The sequence below is a fragment of the Lissotriton vulgaris genome, chromosome 2_1 (genome assembly GCF_964263255.1).
Source record: "Lissotriton vulgaris chromosome 2_1, aLisVul1.2, whole genome shotgun sequence".
NCBI lineage: Eukaryota > Metazoa > Chordata > Amphibia > Caudata > Salamandridae > Lissotriton > Lissotriton vulgaris.
In genome coordinates, this window is record NC_141687.1 from 623,454,992 (window position 1) to 623,467,230 (window position 12,239).

Sequence of the window (12,239 nt, forward strand, 5' to 3'; positions counted from 1 at the left end):
ATGCATTTTAAAAGAATACAAACGGAATATGTACCTGAATTCCAGCGCAAGAAGCAGATTGCCAGCAGAGGGGCACTAATTACAGCAAATGAATCTGTACTTGGTCTGCGTGACACAGCAAGAAAAGAAAGTGACGCACAGCAAGCACGAGATTGCAGCAAAGAAGAGCAACAATGATGCCAATGAATGGTAAGCTATGGGTAGGATCCAAACCCATTATTAGACAAATGCTCTCGCAGGCTCGACCTATAAATGCTGCCTCTGCAGGCGAGGCAGTGAAATCAAACTTGCTCAGAAAGTACACAAGCTTCATGTCCTGCCCATGGTCTCAGACTAAAAGGTAAGTACTGATGCAGATTCCCACAATACGAGACTTTCACAAACGCCCATCTGATATTGCCATAGTGAAAGACAACTTCTGGATGGTTGGTGAGTCTCCCACAATAAGAGGCACCTTCCAGGGCACAATTCCAGTGGGAGACTGGAGATTTAGGTGACGGCATGTCACTGGATTATAACAGAAGGCAGAAGTGGTTTCTGAAGATAGACTCTCTACATTCTGTCCCAGCCTTAGATTATCAGGCAACAAAGGATTTTTGAGGGGACAGCCTTACATGGTTCCACCATACTGCTATCAAATTGTAGGCAGTGCGTGGGGGGGAATTGGGGGGGGGGGGGGAGCAGAAACAGTGGTGGGGAATTAAATCATTAGGTTGCTCTACAGCTCCTTACAACAAAAAAAGTTAAAAAGAAGAAAGCTCAATGGGGTAGGGTGATAGAGTTTCTATGATAGATGGTAATGGAGGTTTGAGAGCGATCAACAGGTTTTAGTCCGGTTTCCCTTAAAAGACATAATAGTGGAGATTTTTGGGGTAGACTCACTAGCTTTCCGGCATCCATGGTGGCTTTCAATTTCTGTCCCAGCTCTGATCCACTGGCAACCATGGCTCGAAGCATGTCTCCTGTGGCAAGATGGCAGACACAATACTTCTCTGCAAGCTTAGGAGCCTGGAATAAAGTGAAACAATCATGGTTATAGGAACATCCCCTACTACACCACAAAAGCAAGTGTTTTTTTTAACTCTTTTTATTAAAACACAGAAGCAAGTGTTGGACCTTTGCACCACAAGGAAATTCATCACCACACAGGTTTACCGGTGAACGAAGATAGCAAGGTAAGTGCTGCAACGGCGATATTGTAATACATGTATTATATTAACCCCTTCCATGCTCATGACGGAACGGTTCCGTCATGAGCATAAGGTGGCCTGTGCTTATGACGGAACCATTCTGTCATGGTTCCATAGGCCCAATGGAACGTTCAGCACCGGGGGAAAATCCGCGGTGCAAAGAAGGGGTTAAACATCTTGTGTGACTTTATCCCATTCCCAGTACTACAAAGCTCTCTCAATGAAAGCAGAAGTCTGACAAAGGCAAAAACCTTGATACTCAGACAAGAGCTTCTAGACCAATGCGTTATAGAAGTGAGGGCAAAGAAAAAGCAGCACTCACAAGAGAGCACCCAGTGGAGAGTAGCGGTAGCAGGGATACAGAGACAGCAGTAAAAGTAGACTCAGTAATAGGGTGTACTATACACACTTCAAAGTAATTTCAAACATTTGGTGAGTCCCAAACCTTGGTGCAAAAGCTCAGTAATCTGGTGCAGGTTACTTGCCTTGGAGCACACACTCCGTAAGTGCAAATATCACTCACAGTTTGACACACTGCCCTGGGCACTTCAAGGCTTAAAACTGAAGTTCCCAGGTCTGTGGCAATCAGTGACGAGCCCCCTCGTCACAAGAGAGAGGGCCTCAGGGCACTTTTACCCAGCTGAGGAGGTCACGCCCACAGGGCTGTGAAATACTCAGCTTGGCAACGTTCAGCTCAGGTAGCCAGGAGCATGCACACTTAGGGCATGTCTAGCTCCTGACTGCCTGAACTGTACAAGAAGAATGTGCGTCAGGCTGACCTTTGTTCAGCCTGATAGACCCTCTTCTTGCCGGGAAAAAGGTCTGGTTTGGCCCTCCAGCCCATATGGACGGAACGCAAATGCACGAGAGTCAAAATGAATAAGTAACATACCAGAATAAGTTAGACAAATCACATAAGGACGTGTTACAGAGAGAAATGACAAACATGGAGTGGCCTTAATTATTCTTTATTTCAGATCGCATGAGGTGCATCATTATAGTTGTATTACAGTCTGTTATGAAGTATAATGGTAGTCATAAGGTAGATCCAAGTAGAGATTTATTAAGTTGTAATTGATGTTGGTTACAGGATCAATTCAAGATGGTACAAAGTTAATCCAAGCTAGTACATGGCCCCGCCGGAGCTGATCTTCATAGCTCACCCACTCATTCCAACTGTCACTCCTCCAGTCCACCAGGCATACATACCCACATTCCACGCTGACATCATGCACTCCAAGGTTCCATACACACAGACACATGCAAACTAGCTAAGCTGCTGTAAATGTAGTCACAAAATAGTCCCTGTGTAAGGGGCATGAATGAATAAAGGGAGGTGATGTAGTACAGTGAAGATGACCTAGGAGGTGGAGAGATTGAAACATGGATGTTGCACATATAGGCTTGATGCAGCTAGATTCAGATTGCCTCAAAGAAGATTCCTAACGAGGTATAACGTTATCAAAATATCAGTCAGCTAGTCAGCAGGAATTCTGTTGTCTACTTTATATACAACCTTCAATTGTTCAAGTGCCCCGCTTTTCTTCGAACGGCCATCTGGTTTTGTTTCGAAAGAATGTGGTTGGCCTGTGTTTAGGATGGCTAAATAAGGTTTGGAGAGTGGAGCAATGGCCAAGATGGCAGATAAGATACCTATTCTGCGCCTTCACTCAAGTCTGAAACGTTAACGTAAACCAAGATCAACCTGCCCCAGTCTCTATCCACTTTGTAATCAGCCAAATGTGATGCAGATTTCAGGTGATCCACTGCTTATCTGTGGCAGGAAAACTGCAGATTGTAGGCAACGCAGCCAGACAAAATGATGGCAACACGTGTCACTACACTCCAAAAGGGCGACCGGACAGGGTTGTGGAGCCCAGGTGAGTGGAGAGGTGCCAAAGACCAGCCACTGGCAGTGGGCATATGGACTGCCCGATGGCGGACTACAAACAATGAGCAATGGGGTGTAACACCATTCGGAGCCTCCAGGTGGATATTTGGAAGGCCACTTGGCCTTGAGCAAACGCCACAAGTGAAGTCACTTAAGGTAGAGAAAAGTAATGAGCCAAACCTCACCATGTGTGCTAAGCAGCATTCCTCTACTCCTGTCCTCGCCAGATGAGGGGCAGCCTATGGATACAATCAGCTGCTGAGTAGACCACATAGAAGAGAAACCTCAGTACAGCTCTGTCAAAGAACTGGACTTCAATAAAAGGCAACAAGCCAAACGCACAAGGTAGAGCAGAGCTAATTTCAATATAAGTAGCCTTGTGGGACGTGAACAAAAAGACACTTCCCGAAACAGCAACTTAACTGCAGAAGAAAAAATTCTCCCACTATACAAGGAAATTGATGGCCAACAGGTAAAAAAGAGGAGTGTTTGGAGAAAGACCTGCTTAAGAAACCAACAGCACAGAAAAAACACAAAAGAAAGAAATTAGCTTAACACTCTGCAAGACCCTTGTGTGACACACATGGTTAATCAAGATGCTTCCATACCTAGAAAGATTTTGACAGACCTCTTCCGTAACCCGATCGAAGGTTTCAACATTACAAAGGGTACTATGACATTAAAAGAAACTTAAGCAAGTGAGGTGATAAGGCCTGTCTTTGGAAGAGACAAGAGAATGAACAAGAATTCCTACGACTAGAACAGTAAATGCTGAAAGATTAGAACGTAAGCATGCAAATTCACAGAGACAAACTTACTAAGTAATTACTAAGCTTATTAACGAATCAGAAGCCAGCATTTACAAAGGACAATGACACAAGGCAATGAAAAATATGGGTGGAGAGTGGGCGGAGCTTCAAGTCATACTCTAATAGAGCATGCTTCGCAGAGTCACGTATGCGCTGCCCGGGCTCGACCTCCAAAAACAACAATTGGTGAATACCACACAAATGTATGCAATATTACACTTTCATTAACATCAGGCCCAATCACAACCAAACAACAACCGTTTTGCCTCGTCCTTCGTAAAGACCAGGTTAAATCTGGACACCTCAGTGAATGAAGTGTGCTCTCCCTTTGTGGGTACAGTAAAATGCATAGTCGCATAAATTGGCTAGATATTTAACTTACAAGCTAACCCAAAGTTCTCAAAGGGCTTTACATGAGCACCAGTTGCGTTACAGACTGACACATTCATTTGTGTCAGGCACGGGGAGATGAAGTGATTTGCCCAGAATCACAGGATGTTGAGCGTCTCTGCTGAGACTCCAACCGGTTCACCAGCTCAGAGGTAGACAGCTCTAGCCACATCCTCTCCCCTGGTAGCTAGTGCCCAGTTACCAAATGCGAGCACTGTTAAACATCAGGTCAAGAGGTGTGTATTTCTTTGACATGGGCTACAATGTAACTGCATAAAGACAACTAGCAACATGTTAACAAAGAACGACATGAGGAAGTACTACAGAAAAAAGCCAATATGCCAGGTTTGCATATTGAGACCTTGCTGAAATTCTTTTTTATGCTCAATAAGGCTTATTGAATAATAATAAGTGATACAGAGAACTAGCATAACAGCGTAAATAAATGAGCTACAAGAGATACACAAATTAGCTAGCAATAAACAGGGGAGAAATCTATTTACATTTTTAAAACTTGAATCTAGGGTGTGGGGAGAAGGGAAGGAGGGGGATACTTCTAAAGATAAAGAATGAGTTATATTGCATAACCATCAAAAAGTTTTAAATAATCTTATAACAATTGAAATCAGCATACCAATAAAATTTAAAGAAGAAAAGAACAAAGAAAATTAAACGTTCATGGAGGTTTAACATTTTCTGAAAATAACATTTTGTTTTAGCAGACTTATCTAGATATACAGTTAGTGGCAACCAAAATAAATCTTTATTAAGTCATGGTTTACAGGAAAAGCAATATCTAAATCGATGATATTAACAAACTGTTCCACAAGTGATGAACAGAAAGATTTGTTGAGTTTTTCCAATGAAGTGCAATTTGTTGGAAAGCTAGAGCCAGCATTAGATCAAATAAACCTTTATTATGTATAGGCAAATCTAGAATATCTAATAAACTACCTATGAAGAGAATCACATTAGAAAGAGGGACCTGCATCTTAAATATACGATCAAACTTTCCCCCATAAAGAGCTTACATTGGGGCAAAGAAAAAGGAGATGCTTTAAATCGGCTGCTGGGGAACCGCAGGACCAACAATTCATATTGGTTGTGTGAGAAAAGGTGGCTATGGATATAGGTGTGAAGTATAGTCTATGATATAGAAAGAACATAGATTGAGTAACCGAGGCAGATCTGGAGAGTTTAAGTGATCGGCAGCAAAGCTGGTCTCAGAAATCAATGCTCCACACAACCCAAGTCCACTTCCCAGGCAAGATCCACCTTACTCTTTGGTCAATCGGGGGCAGGAGAAAAGACATGTTTGTAAATTAAGGAGGCTTTAGGAAGAACTGAAAGGATTTTAAGAAGAGGGTTTTCCTCAGAAGGAGAAACAGTTGAAAGAATTGAGTAAAAAGGTGTCCATAATGTTTGCCATTAAGAAAAATTATGCCAGAAAGAACGGGGCTCCTAAAAGTAACTTGAAACTGAGGGAATGAACAGTATGTTTGAATAAAGGGAGGGTACTTTGAACAGTTTTGGATGAAAAAGCCATTATCCCTTTAGTAGAGAAGGACGCAAGCAAGGAGTGTTCAAAAGTGAGCCATAAAAACGTAAAAGGGGGAGGGTTCCGAAAGAAGTCATTTAGGGCCCGATGTAGGTAATCTCAATTTACCGATTCCTAAATACCGCATCTGTAAAATTCGGTATTTAAGAATCGGTAAATATGATGTGGGTAAAAAAAAAAAAAAGGTAAAATGTATCGATTCTGTAATATTCCTTATTACCGAATCGGTAATACAGATTTGGTAATAAGGAATACCTTCCCATTCATTCCTATGGGCTTGGAGGCCCATAGGAATGAATGGGAAGCCATTCACTATTACCGATTCGGTATTACCGAATCGGTAATAGCAGGAGCAAATTCAAGGGTGGCAGGGTGTCACATTGACAACCTGTTTCACCCCTGAATCGTGCATGTGTGCACATGTGGCGCACATACATTCCCTAAGGGCATGTATGTCTGCCACATGGCACTGTGAAAAAAGCAAATAATTGCTTTTTTAAAGGTATTCGGTATTTACCACCAATCCGATTCTTATTTACAGCCTCCTACATTGGGAAAGGCTAAATACCGGTTGGTAAAGGGAAATTCGCCGATTTTTGGCCATTACCGACCGGTATTTAGCTACCTACATCTGACCCTTAGAAGCCGGATGGAGACAAAAGGATTTACGGTACAGTTGAAAGTCAGGAAAATGAACTCCCCCATCAGATTTCGGCTTCCGGAGAGGAGATAGGGATAATCTAGACTTTTTATTTAGCCAAAGAAATTTGGAGAGAAGAGAGTCTATTTTCTTAAAATAAATAGAAGGAATAAGAATCGGGAGCATGGATTTTTTTTTTTATAATAGAATTGGGGGAATCATCCTCCTAATGAGTCAAGGCAACCCCGCCATGAAAGAAAAAGGAGGGTTCCAAGAGGAAAGGAGTTAGTCAACACAAGAGAGGGCTTCTACCACATTTAATTAACGTTACTATATAGTTAGAGAACCATATTCCTAGATATTTAATTTCACATCCGTTCCATAACAAGCCAGTAGAACAGAAGGGATGTTGAACACAAAATTTGGTGAGAGTGAGAATTCCTGTTTTATCTGACTTAATCCTATAACCTGAGACAAGAGCAAAGAAGAAATGTCTTGTAAAAGGAGAAGGGATGGATACTTCGGGGTTAGATATAAAAAGCAATATATCGTCCGAATAAGCACGTACTCTGAGTGAGCCCAGTACGGTATCAAGAGACCGCTATAAGTCTCGATGTAAAGGAGCGCGTTCGGTCTGAATTAGTGCTGATTCGACTTTTTCGAGTGTTACCAAGGCAACCTCCTTACACACCTTGTAGTCCTCCCTCAATGTTGTTGGTAGTCCATCCCCAGCCCTTTCACCAGCCAATACCTCTCCGGTATGCGTGCCGGACACTCCCCCTCTCCGCCCCTGACCGTCACGTGACTCCGCCCCCAAGCCGTTTACTTCCTGATTTATATTAGGGAAGAACGCGGCCACGGGTAGCTAGCGCATTTATTGCCTGCAACCCGTTTGACAGCAGAGCCCCGGATACGGCCTACAGCCCTGATTCAGTCAGGTAAGAGACATTCTGCACCGCGCGTCGAGCGCTCCTTTACATCGAGACTTATAGCGGTCTCTTGATACCGTACTGGGCTCACTCTGAGTACGTGTCCTCTCTCTCCCCCCCTCAGGCCTCGCCAGTATTACTCGCCGCCCAGACGGAAGAAACATTCAGGTAATGACAGTTACCGTGGTTTCTAGTCGCAGCCAATAGGTCTAGCCTTCATCTAAAACTCTGTCTACCACTTGCTCCCCAGTAACCTTGGACCATCGAGTCTCTAAAAACAGGATTCCAACTACGCCTTCCTGCCTGAGCATAAGTGTGAGTTTCCCACTTTCTATATGCGGCGACCCTATTCACTAGCTTAATGACCACCTAGGCTGACTGAGCTATAACGGCTTCTTCCCCGCATCCTCCAGTACCCTAGCCACTCCCTATGTCACTAACCCCCGGCCCATTCCGGCCCTCACCGCCCCCACATCATGACACTTCTTAGTCCGTAATACAGATCAAACACCTGTGCACTTCCCCTTCCCCTGCCCGTACGCCAATCTCAGACCCCGCGCTCAAATTGCCCTTTCTGTCCACAGCACTGTTCCCATCGACAACCCCGTCCTGATGACGATCCCGACTAATGGGGATCGAAACGCCGTCGACTAGACAGCTTGAATTTTACGACGCATTTCACGTCTTGTGCTCCCATACAAATAATTGTGTTTCAAGTGATTGCTACTTGTCTCTGTTGGGGCCATTATTTGATGTTTATACCCTGATTAATGCGTCGCCTTTGCTGTTGTTTTTAACACTTGCACACCCACTTGTCACTGATTGTATATAGCACTTGCACCAAGTGTCACCGGGTTGTCACAAGATCCACTCTGTACAGTGCTGCTTTAACTGTATTGACCCTTGAAAGTTTTTTCCTTTTGCTTTTGAAAATAAGACCACCCTTTCTGAAAAGCATTTGACTCCTTGGTTTTCCTTTCTTTGTAATGCATATTGCATACATTTCCAAAACTGTCTTCACATAATACCTGCTGGGAATTGTCTTTACTCAGATGATACACCCATCCCAACGAGGTTTATGGGTTTTCTCCTGTTGTTCTCACACACATGGCTTGGATATTAGACACCGTACATGAGCCGGGCCATGAAAATGTCTGATATGCAAATCATACAACAGACATGTGAAATACGAGAAAGTCTCTTCAAAATTCAAAAAAGTATCTTTCTTTAACATGTGGAAGCTGCACTGAGAGAACCATTAGTCAACTAAGAAACTAGGAAACTAACGCAAACCATGTACCTGGTCCAATTTTTTTTAGAGTAACAAAGTTCTATTAAATCAAACAACAGGTTTTTGTACAACTGGCATTCTGAACTTGCACATTTAAAAGCGCTTTTATACGCGATAATGAATAAAAAAAGTGTTGGTTAAATAAAATATTTTCCTTAAAATCACACAATTTAAGCGCTAAAAAGCAATGTATCCAGATTTGTAGGTGTCCCTTTGTAGAAATCCGCCAGTATATGGTTATCCATTTGTCTTTCCAGGTGTTAAGGCTTTGTTTTTAACTCTGCATTTTTCTGCAGTTTTTATTTACTGCAAACCTGAAGGGCTTTACAGGAGCAATAAATGCAAACAGGAGGAGCGCCAAAAAATATTAATTTGTGCGTCAATCCAAATATTGAAAACCTTCCAATAACAAGTCCTTTGGCAGTAGATTCAGTTCAAAAAAGGTTCTTCTTTATTGTATCAATCACAGTTCATTTAAACATATTAAAATCAGCCACCAGTTACACAAGGTCACATTTATTACTTTTAGGCACCGTGAGATTAAGTGCTTTGCCCGGAATCACAGGGTCCAAAGTCGCAGATTTCGCCGTAAGGCCACACCCTGTGTAGAGGGAACAAGGCAGATGCCACGTGAAAGCTCAGCTCTTACGGGCTCGAAGTTCCAGCAGTACCTCAAGCTGAGACATAGCCAGGTTTTCAGACTTCAGCCTGACTAGAGCTTGGCTCGAGCTTTCAGTGGCTCACCCTCCTCTACCCTCACACATTCCAAATCAACAAGCATTTGCAATGCAATGGTCTCGGCATCATTAAAGGTAGAGCTATTGGCATTGCTCATGACATTTTTTTTTCTTTAAATCACAAATAATCGGCATTGTCATTAACATTGCAAATACACAGCACTCTGCACTCACTACTCTGCACTCACTACTCTGCACTCACTACTCTGCACTCACTACTCTGCACTCACTACTCTGCACTCACTACTCACTACTCAGCACTCACTACTCTGCATTCTCCCTTCCGTAGTGTAAATGCCCTTCACAGCCGGATGCAGTATGTAGGTACTCTCATATATTTCTTGGCACCTACGATGTAAGACTGTGTTGGATCTAGGAGGACATATATAGCAGTTTTGTTTCACTCATTGCACTAGCACTGTGCTTTTATCCTCTCTTCTCCGTTTGATTAAACACATAAGCCAGCATGTAAACATTTGTATTAATGAACACTGTGCCCCGGAAGTCAGGCACGGTCGCCTGTGACGGGGGCGGGGCCACGTCCAGACCGGAAGAGGAGGCAGGCGGAGTCAAATGCGTCTCGCGCCCGGGGCTCCTGTGAGCGGTGTGGAGCCCCGGGGCCGCGCCAGCAGGAGGTTGGGCGCCACGTGCTGAGAGCAGAGTCCCCGACATTGGCCAGGTAAGTTCCAAAAGGCTGGGGGGGCTTGGTGCACTTGTGTGTGTGCGTGTATGCTCGTGTGTGTATGTATGTGTGCGACGGCGATGGCGAGGGAGGGGGGGCCTCGGTGCACTTGTGTGTGTGCGCGTGTGTGTGTGTATGTGTCAGGGGGGGGTGTCTCTGTATGTATGTGCGTGCATGCATGGGCGCTTGTGTGTGTGTATGCGCATGCGTGTGTGGTGCTTGAGCTTCCCAGGAGACAGCGCCTGGCCACAGCGCGCGTTCCCGTTTCAAATCGGCTCCAAGGATGCGCGCGGCCGAAACTGTCTCCTGGGAAGCACACTCGCTAACAAAAAATCTCGGCGAGACGCGCTTCCGCGAGTTTAGCCGAGACCTAAAAACGTCACAGGAGACAAAATGAGACACCAAACAGCCAACAGCATGAAGTGATAGAGAAATACTCATCTGGGCAAAGCCAACGCCCCTTCCTTATACGAATAATTTAAAGGATTAATAGCAGTGTTTTCAAAGATAACTGTGCAATAAAACCAGATATAAAAGGGTGATGAAAAGGGGACACTTAGTGCACCCACAGAAATCTCTATCCTTTGTAAAACTCTGTGGCACAATGTCATTGCCACAACAAGGGTCCAACAAATTGGGAATTACGGACCCGAATGTGACCATACTCTTGCTTACATTGACTTATTCTACAAAGAAATGAAAGTGACATTTTCCAGTCTACTAAACATGTTGCATTTCCACTCAGTGCGGGTGCTTCCATAAGGCCAGGAAGGGTTTTAAGTGGGCCGGGTCTTAGCACCAGCAGTTCTAAAAAGCAGGTGCTGAGACTGGTCCCCAACGGGCTCTCCTTTTATTCCCTCACCCGGAGGGTGAAAATAAATCTTCGCTCTGCAGCAGTACCACTGCTCAACCCCTATGATATAACTATAGAGAGACGCAGTATAGTTCTTTCACAATCTCATGTCCGAACTGAAGCATTTTCAATATTATACACAACAATGCCGTAGTTGTTGCTTATTTCTGTTATGCAACTAACAACCATTGACAAACACAATAGTCCTGGGTTGTTGTAGGTGTAATGTTACTTGCTGTATTATATATGTGGATGCACTGGAGCAGCATAATACCAGTCAGGCGGCACACTATGCTAAGCACAGATTTTAAGCTTACTGTGTTTTAAGCCACACCCTTAATTAAATCGACCACGCCCCTTTGAGAGACCCTCCAGTTTTTTCATCCCACTTAAAGCCCTGAGGCCACACATGGCTGAAGCCTTTGTGGATGCCCTAGAGGTGAGCGCCATAACTGAAAAAGATGCCAAAATGATCTTTAAGCAAAAAGTAAGCACCCCGGTCTAAAAGCGGATATTCTTTGCACTATTCTTGTTTCCAATCTACTACATGAAATGTAGTGTTTCTAACAAATCAAACTGCCGGTTGGATGGAGTCGAGGTGTCCGAGTGGGTATTTGCATATGATGTAAACAGCTGCATATTCTACAGTCACAGTCCTTGTATGTGTCATGGAAACAACCATACATAAATTGCACAAATTACACTTACAATAACTTAGAATCCAAAACTCCAGGCATAAAAAAACAAACATTAAAAAAGATATGGGCTGAGAGTGGGCGGGGCTTCAAAGCCATACTCCACTACTGCATGCCTCGCAGCAGCGCATGCGCTGCCCAGGCTCGATCTAAAAACATAAGCGTTCCTCCCTTAAGGACAATAGCTAAGAATATACTAACAAGGTAAAGGGGGAAAATTATCAAACATCAAAACGCCTCTTCTCATCGGCCCGATCCACAACATTTGGCCGATCTGTGGAAATTTGCACACCGTTCCGGAGGGAGTCTTTCACTGAGATAAATCCTTAGAACCCAGGGGATAAAACAGAAGTGTAGCCATATCAGACCGTTTCAGAGCAGGAGCATTAACCCAACACTTCCATGGTACCAATTATAAAATGTGTCTAGGAACTTGCACTTCCCTATTTCTCTTGTGAGACACATGTGGGTGCTAAGCAGTGGAAGAAGTGGGCGGGATCGGCAGGGCACGGCGTGCCCTTACTTCTCTAATTTCACTGATTCCATTCCCCTACTTTCTTATTTTAAACATGCT

At 43.9% G+C, this 12,239-nt stretch overlaps 1 protein-coding gene across 2 annotated transcripts in view; it reads right to left on the reverse strand.

Moving 5' to 3' along the window:
- The window catches only part of AK2 (adenylate kinase 2), a 98,548-nt gene that overhangs the window by 28,607 nt on the left and 57,702 nt on the right, over window positions 1-12,239 (reverse strand). For both annotated transcript variants that reach the window (XM_086955736.1, XM_086955735.1), the window contains exon 2: window positions 883-1,008. In XM_086955736.1, the coding sequence (XP_086811862.1) occupies window positions 883-1,008 (126 nt within the window). The remainder of the gene's footprint in view (window positions 1-882; window positions 1,009-12,239) is intronic.